At 47.2% G+C, this 16,396-nt stretch overlaps 1 protein-coding gene across 1 annotated transcript; it reads right to left on the reverse strand.

Annotated features, from left to right (window-relative positions):
• Nucleotides 1-2,184: 2,184 nt before the first annotated feature.
• ERAL1 (Era like 12S mitochondrial rRNA chaperone 1) lies at nt 2,185-16,199 on the reverse strand. Its single transcript, XM_077311321.1, has 11 exons — nt 15,905-16,199; nt 14,427-14,585; nt 12,918-13,045; nt 12,747-12,824; nt 11,361-11,407; nt 11,187-11,248; nt 10,348-10,460; nt 8,512-8,883; nt 6,564-6,713; nt 6,387-6,467; nt 2,185-4,430 (listed from the first exon to the last, which is right to left on the reverse strand). The coding sequence occupies exons 1-11, from the start codon at nt 15,966-15,968 to the stop codon at nt 4,308-4,310; spliced, it is 1,377 nt and encodes a 458-aa protein (XP_077167436.1). The 5' UTR covers nt 15,969-16,199; the 3' UTR covers nt 2,185-4,307.
• Nucleotides 16,200-16,396: the final 197 nt, after the last annotated feature.

Genomic DNA, 16,396 nt, shown 5'->3' on the forward strand with positions numbered 1-16,396 from the left:
GTCAAGGGGTGCGTTCTTCTCGGACACAGAGGCGTAGAATAAAAGCGATCCGCTCCTGCTTGGAGGGGGAGAGCCAATGAGCCTGCGGCAGAGTGGGAACGGCTGGCCGGTTGCAGAGCTAAATAGGGGGGAAAACAGCAATCTGGATTTGTGTTCACTTGAGCTGGAGTTGCATGGGAAACAGTTGGCGTACAATAAAGACCCAGCTGCTGTGCATATTAAGAGAATAACGGGGGAGGGAGAAGGTAGTCAGTTACTGACAATAGTTGGGATCTTGCCCTTCTGTCCCCGGCCTGTCCTCCCAAGCGTGGAAGCATCATCTTTGAAGGAGAGCATTCGGCTGCGTCTGTTCACAGACCAGAGAAAAAGCATATACTATTCCAAACGCCGTTGCCTTGTACTAGTCGTAGTTACCTGGCAATCGGCTTGGGCACCGAGGGGACGTAGGGAGAAATGGAGGGAGCGGGCCGCCCACAATGACGTGCTTTTTTGGGGAGGGGTTGCACACATTTGGGCTACACACGCTTCCTAACACGCATGGTGCGGCGGCCGTATAGAGACCGGAAGTGAAGGGAGTTCGCGACGTCAGTTTCATCCCTTTGGCCTCGCCGGATTGCCAAGCGCCGTTTGGGGGCGAATTTTAGTGCGCACGCGCACCGCCTGTATTCTTCGGGCCTCAACGCGCTTTCCCAAGCATAGAGGCGAGGGATTGCTAGAGAGGCCATTCCTTTGTCTGTAGCCCGGATTTCCGGTTTAAAACTTGGATTCATAACGCTGGTAGACTGACAATTCGCAGCGTGGGAAAATGTGAGTCTATCTCTGCAATTCCTTGACAAAAGGCTCTCCTTTCAAAAAGGGAGAGTGAAGACTGGGCGCGTACGGTAACCGTCAGCTTTTTACACTGCAAAAAAAAAGGACTTTGTACTAGAAATATGAATTGAAATGGATAGCAACGTTGGTTTTGAAGGGGCATAACAAAATTTGGGCCCAGTGGCACCTTTAAGACCAAAAAAGATTTATTCAAGGCAAGTAAAAAAACTCGTGCCTTGAATAAATCTTTGTAGAAATATGAAAACAGTGCCAGGAATAGGACTCACAAATTCTGAGGAAGGCACACTAAAATAGAATCCTGCATCAACGATGCATCCCATGATATTGTCCTCACACTGCACACACTGCAGAATTGCCTATAAACCATCACAATGCAGATGTACGGTCTCTAAAGTACTATTGCACTTACTCCTGAACTTATTCACTGTTATTGTAGCAGAAACTCTTGTGATGCACGAGGCAAACCGTCAGCTGGCAGACCTATGGGCAAACCCCCAAACATCACTAGTAGAAATAAATACATTTAAATTCAACAGATGAGAAACATATGCAACACAAGAGCACCAAGGTGTTCAGGAGCACAAGTTATGCAGAAAGGCACAGGTTAACTGTGATGCATGCTGGTCATAAGTCAAATTGTTAAGCTGCCTTGTTGATAATTAGGCTGATCAAAAAGCCTTGGTTTTGAGCCCCTGCCATTGGGTGTGAGGCTAATGAAAGAACAGACGCAGGAGCAAAACGCTTCATGTAAACTTGTTGCGATTTACGATGACCTTAAAAAATAGACCAGTGTCATTTCACTCATTTTTAAGATTGGGAGTCAAAGCTCACACAGAGCCATGTAAGGACTTCATGACATCACCTCTGGAATGCCTTCCATATTGGGGAAGCACCTAGCACCATGCTTACATTCCTTTAGGTGCCAGGCCAAAACATTGTTTAGCCAGACTTTTAACCAAGGATTGGCACTTTTCATGGTGCTTTTGTTGTCTGCTTCCTGCTAATTCATTATTTTTAATGAATATAATTTGAAGCTAATAATTGTGCTTTGTGCTGTTTTCAGTCTTTTGTGACTTTATTGGACTGTTTAGGTTGTGAATCAAAACAAGTCTAAACACTGGTAGCATTTCCATTTCTCAACTAAGTGCTTTTACTGGAGAATATCACTCATGGTTAGCACCATAAAAACACAGGTATTAGGGGTATTGACAAAAAAAAAGGAGCAAAGGAATTGGTCATCTTATTTCACCTTTGTTCTTTCATCATCTTCCAAATGTGTTGATTTTTTAAAAAAATCTCCATCTCTTTCCCTTTCCTCCCACACAATGATCCAGGCAGGATATAAGCCCCCAATGCAAAAATTAATTAACAGTTTATTTAGCCCCATGTTAATGAAAAAAACCAATTTTATTCCACTTGAACAACTTCTTCTGTGATGTCTTAAGGAATAGTCAATCATTGCGGTGTCAAGATCAGTTGCAAGTTAAAAGAACTGGAGTTTTCCCAGTACAGTCTTGCAGCAAAGATTATACTGACCAAATGGAACAAGCACAATTCTATGACTGCTTGTCCACTCTAATTACATACACCTGAACATCCCATCCTCCTCTAGTGAGATGCCCATGCAGCGGAGACCACAACCAGCAAGGACAAAATGAAACTAGTAATAACTGCAAAGTATGCTCATTGCACCCATTCATTCCAGCAGTGCCACAACTGGCAGAAGCTTCTCTGACACTAGCCCCTTTTCTCCCTGTGCTAGTGCCTAAAGCAGGCTGTGTCGTTTTCCTCTCCTCTAGTTTATTCTGACCACAACCTTGTGAAGTAGGTGAGCCTCAGTGTGTGTGGCCCAAGGTTGACCAAGCAAGTTTCCACGGCAGAGTGGGGACCTGAAACTGGGGTTTCCAGATCCTAGCCCAACATCCTTACATCACACCATCTGTTGAAGGTAAAAGTCACTGGAAAAAGCCTTGGAAAGATTTAAGGAGGTATGAGCAGGAGAGGCAGAGGTGTGTGCAAAAGAGGGCTCTGGCAAAGAAATGGGAGCTGCTTCTGTTCTGCTCACCATTTAAACTAAATTGGCAACACACAGAGGACCCCACATCTGGAGCCTTCGGGCACACTACCTGTCAAATGAAGGGATCAGGTCAGCAAGCCCTATAAAGCGTAGGACCACAATGGAGCTCACCCCGAAGATGCTGGTGAGACACCCTGCCCCCACAGGCCTTGATGGCTTGAGCAGTTGGACAGAAGTGGCAGATGGACTGAATTGACGAGAAGTGCCCGTTTTCTCCCTTGCTCGACTGCTGGGTCCATCCCCAAATTCTAGCCTGAGAGCAGCACACGTATGAGAGCATCTCCAAAATCCAGCAGTCTATAGCTTTCTGCTCCACAAAGTTGAGAACAAGCATTTTACCTGGACTGCAATAATAGTTTCTAGGCATCCTTAAGAGGAACCCTAGTTCCTCTTTCAACTTCCTCCTGGCCAGATTGTTAGCCTCCTGGACAGCCAGCAGAGCAAACAGTGTGGGATGAACTCCCAACTCTGCTCTGGAAGCTTGCTGGGTTGTTCTGGGCGTGGTCACACCCTTTCCGCTATGCCTACCTTGCAGGGCTGTTGTGAGGATTAAATGAAGGAGAGGAAGATGCCGCTCTGGGTTCATTTGAAGGGAACAGGCCAGCTCAGCACTTTCAGGCAGCACTTGAGGCAGTGATTCCCACAAATATCCCCTGCCTTATCAAATGCCCGCCCCCCCACCCTCCTAAAAATTGAACTGGAATAAAAATACTGTCCTGGTACCAAATAAGGTGGTGCGGACTCTTATGCCCTTGCCCAAGCCTGTTGGCTCCCACCTCCCTTTTAGAAAAAAGCACTGTCCATATAGAAAACAGACTTTGTTCACTGCATAAGGGGCATCTGCAAGGAAAACAGGAGCCAGCGGTCTCTGTTCGTTAGCCATCTCCCATTGTGGCTTCCTCTGGGCATGCCAGAAGCTTTAGTAAAGACCTTTTAGGGCGCATTTGGAATAAGGAATGAGTCAAGCAGGGAATAGCTCTTCCTTTCATAGAGGAGAACTTGTTTGTCCACTGAGGCTGCACTGTCCAAGCTAGGAGAATGCAGTGACCGTGCTGCGCCCGCCCCGATTGTACGATGCTAGGGGCAGCCTAAATAATGCGCATCACTTCCCAACTCCTCTCTTAGTGCAACGTACGGAAACGGCATTGTCCTTCGGAGGATCACTGTCACTCTGCGCCTAGAGGTAGCTTAACAGGCCTTCTCTACATCTAAACTCGGGAGGGGAGTCCAAACCCTCCTGGCATCTGCCACAATCTTTGTCAGGACAGAAAAGCAACCCACACAGCCTTGCAGCACTAGAGCTCTTCCACACCTGCTTCTGGCACGAGGAGGAGAGAGGCCAGCTCCAAAGGGTGGGGAGGGGGACATCCAGCTCCTGCAGAAGTGACCAAAGGCCAACTCATTTCTTCAGCTTCACAATGAGCTTCAGGTGGACATCGCACAGGAAAGCATTCATCAGGTCACGACTGGCCTCCTGGGTGATTGTGTGGATCATATAGCCTTGGGGGCCAATCAGGATCTTCTGTACCAGGAGAGAAGGAAAGGACCCATGAGACAAGCCAGCCCCTTCTTCTGCTCAGTCTGCATATTGAAATTGTGTCTCTTCTGCAGCCAGCTGAATCAAGTTGTGGGGCAACCACACTTCTAGCCAGTTTCCTGGCATTATATACAAGAAAGGGGTGCCCCCCGCCCTCCCCAGTCTATACAGTAAAAGGTAAAGGTAAAGGTATCCCCTGTGCAAGCACCGAGTCATGTCTGACCCTTGGGGTGACGCCCTCCAGCGTTTTCTTGGCAGACTCAATACGGGGTGGTTTGCCAGTGCCTTCCCCAGTCATTACCGTTTACCCCCCAGCAAGCTGGGTACTCAGGTCAGTCTATACATTAGCGATCCCCAATCTGTCTATACAGTAGCGATCCCCAACCTGTGGGCTGTAGACCACATGTGGTCCGTTGACTAATTGGAGGTGGGCCCCGAAGGACGCCTCCCCCCCCCCCGGCCCTTTACAACACACTTCGGGTGTCATTGTCTCCCATCACTCCCAGATGGGACTACCTCATTGCAGAGAAACAAGCTAAGGGTTCCCATTGATTTGTCATTGTCATGAGTTAAAATGTCCATGAAAATAAAATGTTCCTTATGTTAATTGTTGTGGTGTTTCTGTACCTTATTTTGAAAGGATGTTTAAACATGACCATAGCGATCAGAGAGCGTTAGGGCAGTGGTTGAGAGTAGAGGAGTAAACTACCCCCCCCCACCGGGCCTCAGTAAAAGGTGTTGAGTGGTCCTCGGTGTTGAGTGGTCCCCGGTGATAAAAAGGTTGAGGACCACTGCTATACAGAACAGGGCAAGAACACCAAAACCAAAAGGGCGGCCAATGAAAGATTCCCAGGCTGTTTTCCAATTGGATGTCTTGACGGACATAAAAAAGACCCATCTAACACATACTTCACAAGCATTCAACCAATTCTGACGCTGTTTGAGACAGATGCAGTTGAAAGCTTCAACTTCTGACCTGTCCCCCCCCCCCCCCCACACACACACAGTTTGCTCAACCTAGCTTTAATTTTATGAACAATCTGTAATTCCTCATTACTACCACCTTGCAGGTCATAATTAAACCAAACAGTTCTTACCCACCAAATTCCAAAGATGGGTATGATGTTTCTTGGCTGGTGTGTGTCTTCACTTTTAACTTTAGCTCTGCATTGGGAACTGACTTTCCACAAAGCTGCCACTTGTGGTGCTCTGCAGCTTTGGGTAGGCCTACCTTTAGACAGCATCCTAAAAAGCAGAGACATCACCCTGCCAACTAAAGTGCGTCTAGTCAAGGCTATGGTCTTTCTAGTTGCAATGTATGGCTGTGAAAGTTGGACCATAAGGAAGGCTGAGCGTCAAAGAATTGAGGCTTTTGAACTCTGGTGCTGGAGAAGACTCTTGCGAGTCCTTTGGACTGCAAGGCGAACAAACCGGTCAGTCCTAGAGGAGATCAACCCTGCCTGCTCCTTAGAAGGTCAGATCCTGAAGATGAAACTCAAATACTTTGGCCACCTCATGAGAAGGAAGGACTTCCTGGAGAAGAGCCTAATGCTGGGAGCGGTTGAGGGCAAAAGAAGAAGGGGACGACAGAGAATGAGGTGGCTGGATGGAGTCACTGAAGCAGTCGGTGCAAACTTAAATGGACTCCGAGGAATGGTAGAGGCCAGGAAGGCCTGGAGGATCATTGTCCATTGGGTCGCGATGGGTCGGACACTACTTTGCACCTAACAACAACAACAACAACCTTTAGGCCACAGAGATCAGACTAGGAATTGCTGTACTCCAAGATGCCCTGGAATGTTAAGCTTAAGCTGAAGAGGCCTCAGAGGCTCTTGGGCCCTATACCAGGGGAAGAATGGGCCATCTGACGCCATCCTCCTTTGGCAGCTTCACAGAATACCCCTAAACTAAGGAAAACCACCCTTTGACCCCAGTATTTACCACATGGGACTCCTTCCGCACCACCAAATGCTGCACGATGAGCAGCTCCCCGCTGGGTCCCTCCTCCCACATCTCCATCTGCTGTAAGGGAAAGAGGAGAGCCGAGAAGACAGTGGTGAGTGGCCATGCAAGTGGAAGGTAGGCCCGAACCCTCTCCAGTTTACAAACGCAACGCACCTGGCCCACTACGTAGGGCACTTCCTCAGGCAAATGCTCAAGGAGCTTCTCTCGGATTATGTTATTGCAGATCTCCTCAGGAGACTGGCTGGTCAGGACCTCTCTGTGAAACTCCCAGGGGCCTGGCTTGGCTTGCATTAGGAGGTAGTTCTGTTGGTACAGAAAAGCCATATTGGGTCAAGAGGCACTCACCCAAGACAAGTCATGCACCCAAGGTGACAAGATCAACAATTAACCCTTAGCCTTCAAAACAGATTAAGCTCAAATGCACTTGCAGCTGCCAACCTCCCGTCATGTTGCCTTTTAGACATCTACAGCACCACCAACATATACATGTGTGTACTAGGCTGTATGCACTATGTCATTAGTGGGTGGGTCACTAGGCCCAAGCAGGAATTGGCGGTGGGTGCCCTCAGACAGAACCAATGTAAACTAGCCAGGTCTGCTTAAACAGCTGGAAGATTCAAGTCCTGTGGCACCTCAGACAGCAAGATTTTCAGGATATAACCTTTCCAGAGTCACTCTCCCTGCGTCAGTTACTCGATTTAGGAGCTTTGACTAGCCAAAGATTATACCTTGAAAATCTTGGCGCTGTAAGGTGCTGCAGGATTCCAATTTATATAGATCACCCAATCGTGGGTTCGGCTTCCAACGTCATGGAACGGCTCCTATGCTTTGGTCATTCCACAGACTGGGTATTCTGGAATGGTTCTGGAAATCATTTTTATAAAGGAACAGGGCTGCAGCAAACAATCAAACAGATCTTCTTTGGAAAACGAATGGGCCGATAGCCTTTCTGGGGTTTGTTTTTCCTGCTCTTCCTGCACTGTCTCCTGCTCCCGCCATTCAACTTTCATGGTTGTTTATGATACGTCGCACCCAATCCCTGTCCTTTTGCATTGTGTCTTTCACTTCTGTAATCCTAGTCCAGAGCCTCTTATACTGCCCGATTACATCATCACTCAATCTATCTGCAAACTTGGTGGGGAACACAAGCTGTAAGTGAAGTAAGTAAAGGTGCGTGAGGGGCAGTGGCCCCCTCTTGTCAATTCTCGGCAGCATTTGGAATGCAGAATTGTGCTGCTCCTTGAAAAACGCACAGAACTGTTTTTGAAAAGCCCTCTAAGGGCAGGGGTAGTCAACCTGTGGTCCTCCAGATGTCCATGGACTACAATTCCCATGACCCCTGCCAGCAAATGCTGGCAGGCGCTCATGGGAATTGTAGTCCATGGACATCTGGAGGACCACAGGTTGACTACCCCTGCTCTAGGGAACACGCTCCTTTAAACAGTTCCACTTTGTGAAGGACACAGCTGCTGAACCTACTGCCAGTCAGCTCTCTTTGGCGAAGCTAAATGTCTGTGTCCCATTCACAAATCTTCAGCAGACCTACGAAGTCCCATTATTCTGGCTACTCTTATGAGATTCCACGTAGAATAAGGATATCTTAAAGTCACACCCTCAGAGCAGCTAATTGTCCCGGGTGGGCTGCTAAAGCTTATTCATTTATCTGTTCCACATAATATATTTCTGGTACAAGCTTGGAGGAGGAGGGTGTCTCATGGCTTAAGTGCCATTCAGCGCTTAACACCCACTCAGGGCGGCTGTCCCACTCCTGAGTGCCGCTGCCTCCAACCGGCTTATCTGTCTGTCCAGTGGCCAGCCAATTGCCTTCCGTCCCCCCTGACCCCTCCCCTTCCTTCCACTTCCCTCTCAGGCTCAGAGTGCAGATTCCTGCTGCGTGAGAGCTGCCCCTGCTGGTGGATTCCCTAACAGCTGCCTGCAGCCTTTCCAGGTCCTGGGAGGAAAGGAAAGAGAGGCCATCCGCAGAGTTCTTCCACACACACACACACACCCCGAATCTAGCGCCCATTGTATTCCTGAATGCAATGGGCTTGACCCCTAGTTATATTTATAAGTAATATATAAACATGAGCTTCCAACTTGCCTTCAGTGTTTCCACCTCTTCTGCGTTGACAGCAGCCAGCATAAAGACGTCCTGAAAATGGGGCCAACCTTTCTTGGACGTCTTATTTCGCTTCACTGTGCTCTCTCTTGCGCGTCCCACATCATCCACACTGCCGTCGGGCCTGGAATCTGAATCAGAGCCTGCCTGTGGGCTGTTTGGTTCCACTAGATCTCCAGACTTAGCAGTTGTAACCTCAGAATTTTGAGTGCACTCATGAGAGATGCTATTGGTGCGGGTAGCGGAAGACACCTTTCGCAGAGATGTGACTTGAAGCTTCTTCCCATTGACGACTCCCTCAGTGAGTTCTGTTACCAGGTACAAAAGAAGATGTTTCTTCTTCAGCAAATCCACCTGAAACAGGCAAGCAGAGGGGGATGGGTTGGACTGAAACGAACTATGGCAGCTCCCCAACATTCAGATTAACAAGATCAGCAAAACTGGGGCAAGGTCATATTGTTATTATGGTTCCCCCTCAACGTGGGATTGGAGGACTGTTTTCTCTGTACTTCTTCCATTTTTCCTCTTTGGCTTTTTGAAGAGCAACATTATAGATCCTTATAAACAAGGTCAAATATTTACCAGAGCAATATTTTAACTGGCTGTTTCATTTCTGACCATCTTTGGATTTTTTCAATGTATTTGTGTTTCTTGCATACTTTAACATTGGGTTTTGGCCAGAAAGAATTTTGGATTATTTATTAAACATTTGTGGGGATTTTGGCCGTGCACTGTTGTGATATTAGTGCTGTTATACTTTTATCCTGTCAGATTTCCTGCAATTAAACTGCTAGTGCTTCGGGCTAATGCTTCCCCTTAAGTTATGACTGCTGAATTTTGTTGTTCGTGACTTTTTGTTTGATAGTTCTTCCTGTTGATTGCCTATGTTGTTGCCTCTATCAGTTATTAGTATTATTGTTATGGTTATTCATATGGATTGTTTCATGTATTGTTCATACGTTCCATGTAAACTACCCTGAGCTTCCGGGGAGGGTGGAGAGCCAGTTTGGTGCAGTGGTTAGGAGTGCGGACTTCTAATCTGGCATGCCGGGTTCGATTCTGCGCTCCCCCACATGCAGCCAGCTGGGTGACCTTGGGCTCGCCACGGCACTGATAAAACTGTTCTGATCGAGCAGTAATATCAGGGCTCTCTCAGCCTCACCCACCCCACAGGGTGTCTGTTGTGGGGAGAGGAATGGGAAGGCGACTGTAAGCCGCTTTGAGCCTCCTTCGGGTAGGGAAAAGCGGCATATAAGAACCAACTCTTCTTCTTCTTCTTCTAAATACAATAAATAAATAGTAATAATAAAAAAATCTGATAAATCTGTCAATTAAGGGAGCAGGTTTCTTCTCTGGAATGCTTTCCGAAGCTGGTATGCTACTATTTCAGGAAATGGAAAGAAAACAGCCAAAGTTCCCATTCCCTCCAGATGGACTGCAGGCTTGCTCAACAGAGGTTGTTAAACCAGGCTTGCTCAACAGAGGGGCTTTATGAAACCCTGGGGTTTCTTGACAGCCCCAGAAGGGTATCTCTGATTGGGTGGGACTTCATATTTTTCATATTTTTTTTTAATTTTCAAAAAGGTTATCAGGTGATACAACCATATAAGGTTATGTGGGCCTGGAGAGGGGTGGACAGAAGAGGGGTCCCAATGATAAAAATCCTTACTGACTGAGGCTCATCGCATGTGGTAGTGACTGGAGTCCAGAGGGATACGTCATTTTGCCTTAACTGCAAAGGGGAGTGTGGGGTGGCAGGGGGCGACAGAGCAGCAGATGCCTGCCTCATCCCCATTCCTGGCCCAGTGCTCTGGTTACCTTGTTCAAGACGAGGATGCTGGGAATCTGTGAGAACTGGGAGAGGCACTTGTGCACCTGGGGATTGAGCTGGTCCCGGGTGTAGTGATCTGCCACGTCCACAAGCACCACCACTGCAAAACAAAGCCGCCATACGTTTAGCTGGGAACAACCTCTGGGTCCTCAGCTATGCAGAAAGAATCGGAAGGGGCCGTACAAGCTATGTAGTCCAACTGCCAGTCCAATGCAGCATCAGCCTTGACAAGGGCTCATCCAGCTGCTTTGTGATAACATCTTCCCAGGCAGCCAACTCCACTGCTGAAGTGTAAAAAATCCCCCCCCCCTAATATCCAGCCAGTATCTTTCTGCTTGTAATTTAAACCCATCAACACAAGTCCCATCTTCTTCTGTCAACAGGAACAGTTCCCTGCCCAGCAAACGCTGGCAGGGGCTCATGGGAATTGTAGTCCATGAACATCTGGAAGACCACAGGTTGACTACCCCTGCTCTGACAGCCTTTCAAGAGCCAGCGTGGTGTCATGGTTTAGAGCGGCAGCCTCTAATCTGGAACACCAGATTTGATTCCCCACGGGGTGACCCTGGGCCAATCACGGTTCTCTCAGAGCTCTATTTGCCCCACTTGCGCTAACAGGGTGGGGAGAGGAAGGGAAGGTGATTGTGAGCCAGCTCTTCTTAAAGAGCATCAGGCAGAACAGCAGCTGAAGGGAAAACAGCTGTTTGTACTGGTAGAACACACAACTTCCCCCAACCCTCCTCACCCTGCAAGGAGGATGTCACAGAGAGGGGCCTGGACAGCGAAATTGTGTGTGTGTGTGTGGGGGGGAAATCAAGGCCCTCACCTAAGTCTGCACTCTCCATGCTCCTCCAAGGGTCCTGCAGGAGAGACTTTTCCAAATTGTGCCTGGAGGAGAAGATGCAAGACATTGTAATGCTGCCTCTCTCTGCTCCTTGTCTGGACCCCCCCCCCCCCCCCTTTCCAACACAACCATGCTTATCCCCAGCTAAGATTCTACCTTTTGGCTTTAACGGAAGTGATGAGTCCGGGAGTATCTAGGAGAACCTAGAGGATGAAGAGCAAGGAACCTCAATTAAAGTCTGAAAACTGAAACCAGAATAAGAAGTTTGCAAGAAAGTAGGCGTGAAGATAAGAATGCAAGAAGAGCCTTGCTGAATCAGACCAGTGATCCACCTAGTCCAGCATCCTGTCTCACGCAGGGGCCAGCCAGTTCCTCTGGAGGGCCAATAACAGGCCACAGAGGCTGAGGCCTTGTCCTGATGTCACCTCCTGTCTCTGGGATTTTAGATTAGTGCTTCTGAATGTGGAGGCTCCTCTCAGTCACCATGGCTCGTGGCCGCTGATAAGGCTCCATGAATCTATTTAATCCCCCTTTAAAGCTGTTTATTCTTGTGGCTATCACTACATTTCCTGAGAAGAATGTACAGAAAAACTTATTTAGGGGAAAAACAGGAACCTGCTAGAAGAGCTAGTGTGAGCTGTGATGATGAAGTACACAAAGTGTGAATGGAGAAGAATTACTGGCAAGCTGTCAACATAATTCCAATGAGACGGTCATCTACTGTAGACAAGCAGAACGAAAGTCCAGTGGACCCCCTTAAAGACTACCAGCATTGATATCAGGATCATCTTGTGAGATGGAGCCAACGTCGCTGAAGATGGGAGGTCTGTCTCACAAAAGCTCATACTGGCATAAATAATTGGTAGCCTTTGTTGGTAGAGTTTGAATATGCAGAGAGAGTACAGCACCAGACTGCTTAAAAGAATAAAGTAGTTTTTTTTCTTTATGATGAGAAACAAATATGCATAGGGGGAGACCTAATACGGTAACTGTTCTCTGCAGTCATTCTTCTGTTGAACAACTGCTGTTTTGGAGGCAAGCAGGGAAAAGGTGTGCTCAAAAAGAAGGAAGTCTGTTGAGCCCGTCAGGACACTGGAGGAGATATTTTGAAAATCATCAGGAAGTTCCTATCCTATCTATGCTAAATATACATCTCCTCCGATGCCCCCTGCAGGACACTCTTTATATTCTGCTAAGTTATGCACAGTGCATATCTTGCATATTCCAACAAGTTTTAAGGGGCTGCTGGAATTCTCTTTTGTTTATCGATAAGGGCCATTTGGGTTGTTACTTTTGAGTAACATGGATGGACTGCAGGCACCAATACAAAACAGGTGCAGATCTGTGGATGAAGAATCTCTAAATAGTCAGGCACTGGACTTCCATGTTAAGAGGCAGTCTCTCACCCAACTGCCAGATTCTCAGGAATCCACAAGGAAAGACTGCCTCAAAGACTGGAAGCTTCCCAGGAGACCCCAGCTTCTGGAAATCTCCCCCAGCCTAATGCACAGAGTGCTTTAGTGAAGTCTGATCAATACTCACCAGCTGGGTGTCATCTTTTGTGATAACAGCCTGGGCGCTACACCTCGTTGTGTGTACCTTCTTTGACACTGGCAGGATCTGTGCAGACAAACATACACACACGCAAACAGCTGAAGGTTCATTGCAAAGGAGTCAAGAAAACTCTTCAGCAGAAATTCTCTGAAATGTTACCTTCCGTCCCAAGAGCTGATTTGAGAGGGTTGATTTCCCAGCATTCGGAGCTCCGATAATGGCAACTCTCAAAACTTTGGGATTCTCAGGCTGATCTGGATGGTTGTTCAGCAAATTATCTGTCTCGTCTGCAGGGAGAACACACAAGTACCAGTATGATTTCAGGTTCGGCATATGTGACTAGGAACTTCATGTTAAGTGCTCCTTCCTTTCCAATGCATTCAATAACTGGAGACTCCAATGGCCCAGAAGTGCTTTCAGGATTCACTGCAATACCTGCTGCATTTCTGCATGAGTCACTGGTCTGGCCTTGCCTCCTTCCCATCCACTACCACCAAGGATCAGATACTTTGGCATCAGATGTGACTGGAGCATTCTAATAGGGTGAGATACAGCAGAATTTCCTGGCTTGAAAGGAAGCTGCCTGTTGCACCCCTTCATTAAAAAAAAATTACATAGAGCTATCGCTTTACGTGAGACTTCTACAGAGAAGAAAATCAAAAGACCTTACAACCTAAAACTGAAGGTAAGGATGACAAAGTGAGGAGAGGAAGGGAGAGATGAGAACAAATGGAGGATGAATACACCCCCACATTTCAGTAGCAAACATCATTGCTTCTTCTGATTACAAGGAACACCCAGAACAAGGTCAGGAGCAGTGGAGAAGCTCCTCTGAGTATGTGTAATTTTTACTCTTCCCTACTCCAATTGGAAACTGTGATGTTTTGGAGTGTTATGAGGTATGTGGAATGCACCCCTGACTGTGCTCACCACAAAAAAAGGAAAGCAAGAGCATGGGATTCTTTATAAGGAAGGGAAACGTGTACATAAAGCCACTGTGGGATTCCTTTGGGTGGCAAAAAACGGGGTATTAAAAAACAGCTCTTCTTCTAAGGAGCACCTGCCCCCATGCCCTCCTGCCCAATTCACAACTGCCCACTTTCCATTGGTGCCGTTCTAGAAAGCAGAACATGGAACCAACTTCACATCCCCCCCAAGAGGTTTAAGGAAATGCAACAGGTTTTTCTGACCATCAGAAAGAGCTAAAAGTTACTGCTATTTTGCAAAATATGAAACCCAGAAAATAGCTCTTGCACCAATTTAACATATTCCAAACAAAATTCACCCATTACTAGAGTACAGGAAGAATTGTGTGTAGCTATAGCATACTGCTGTTGCTAGTTAAAACAAAATAGGTCTTTCCCTACATATTCTGCATAAACTGCAGAGTTAAATTAATTTTTTGTAGGATTCAAAGTTCTTTCTAAATGTCATGGGGGAGAGAAAAGATGGTCTTAAAGGTGCTGCTGGATTCGAACTTTGATACATTTTCATCTTGTGACCTATTCAGAGAGTCCGCCACCTTTCACAATTTTCTTTCTGGAAACTGCAAAAAGCATCTGTTTGCTAGGAGCCTTTTGCCTTTAGAGACAGTTTTGAGTTTTCTGTTACATTCCCCATAAGCCTTTGCTTCAACAATCCCCCCCCCCAACAGCGGATTCACCTCACCTGGAAATGCGTTCACTGCTGGAGGGTGATGGCCCAGGAAATGTTTTGCTTCCTCTTTAGGAATCCCAAGGATGTGATCCAGGGCAGAACTTTCATAGAAGCAGCCAGGGAAAACCCTGACTTGCTGGGCTCTCTTCTTCAAGAAATGGATGCTCACGCCTGAGACAGAACGAAGAAAAGAGCAGAGCCTGAAGAATACCCATAAAGCAGGTCAATACACTGCTAAGAAACCTTTGCTTTACAGCTGCACAACACCAAACAGTTATGCCTCACATGCAGAAGTGAAGCCTCCAAAACAAATTTGGTGAACTGGCATGACAATATGCCATGCTGACAAACACCATTCCAACTTCTCAGAGGACAAGGAACCTTTGAGGCCCAGCTTCTGTGAGAAAAGGGAAAGTTTAGCTTTATGAGGATTCAAGTGAACAGGCATTGCAGACAAGAAGAAGCTGGTTGGGCAGCCTCAAAGCTATGAAGCAATCTCCAGAGGCAGAGATACAAAGAAGTAGAGAGCACTTAGAAAGGGCAGAGAAAGTGGATTCTGTCTAATTGTCTTTCATTGTCACCACCCAAGCCAGCGTTACTTTGGGCTCTGAGTACTGCTTGCACTCTGCCAAGCAGCCTTCTGTGCTCAATTAAGTGTAGTTTCACCTCATCCCTGGTTCCTACAAGGAGGTAAATGAGGGGGCAAAATGTACTACTTCAGATACAAGTAATAGATTCTGGCTTTCGGATGTCTCTTCACATCAAAAACTTCCAGTACCCCCTTACAGTGCAAGTTTCTACGTGCTGAGAGCTTTAACATAAATACTCCAAAAGAAAGAATACATTTTAAAATAAATCCCATAGAATATTAGAAGCACTATGAAACCAAACAAAGTCACTACAATATAAAAGCTTAAAAGGGAACACACACATACTACCATCCTGCTTGTAACAGCTACAATATTACATGCAGCTGAACATTGGTTCTTAAAAACTGTTAAATGATTTAAGTGTGCTTTTTTTGGGAGGGGGCAGGTGAAAAAAGAGGACTTAAAAAAATCCAGCAAACCAATACATGAAACAGAACGAGAGGTTTTCTAGAGTTTTGTAGCTGAGAACTTCACAACTAGTGATGCCAGCCTCCAGGTGGGACCTGAGGACTCCAAAGAATTATAGTTCATCTCCAGGTAAGAAGGACCAGTTCCCTTGGAGGAAATGGCTGCTTTAAAGTATGAACCAGGGATGCCAGCCTCCAGGCGGGACCTGGGGATCCCCTAGAATTTCAGCGAATCTCCAGGCGACAGAGCTGGCAACGTTGCCCACAACCCATTATTATTATTTATTTAGATTTTTATACCGCCCTTCCCTACGGCTCTGGACGGTTTACAGAAAACATTTCGGAACATTTAGCCATGAAAGCTCGTGGCTAAACCTTCCTAAGCATGCCGGCCCAGCTAGGAAACTACCCAGCCCCGGACAGAAGAAGTCACCTGAGACGGAGCCGCGAAGTGCTCGCCAAGCTCGACCCCCCGCCAAGCCCAGGGCGCCCGCCATGGCAACCACCGCCGACACTCAGGGGCCCGCGCACGCTCCGCTCGCCGCCATTTTGGATTCTCTGCAGCGCGCAAGGCATTGTGGGGGGAGAGAGAGAAAACGGCGTCTCCCATTGGCTAGCGGAGGCCATAGAGACGGCTGGAAGCCGCGCGGGGCATTGTGGGTGCCTGCCCCAAGCGACAGCGGCTCATCTGGGCGCGCGCAGAGTGTCGTTTCATCGCGAAGGAAAACAGATTTTTCAAACCTCTTCGCTAAAAGAAGACAGTTCCCCCCCCCAAAAAAAACAATGTTATGCCCAGATGACTTTTGGCTGACGAAATGGCAAACAGTGACAAGAGCATTTTGCCTCCCCCTTTCAGAGTATCGGAATTTGAGGTTGCTCCATAAAGTGTGATGGGTATGCAGTTAAGGCCAAACAAAACGAGGGG

Source organism: Paroedura picta, chromosome 15, assembly GCF_049243985.1.
Source record: "Paroedura picta isolate Pp20150507F chromosome 15, Ppicta_v3.0, whole genome shotgun sequence".
In the NCBI taxonomy this organism is placed as follows: Eukaryota; Metazoa; Chordata; class Lepidosauria; order Squamata; family Gekkonidae; genus Paroedura; species Paroedura picta.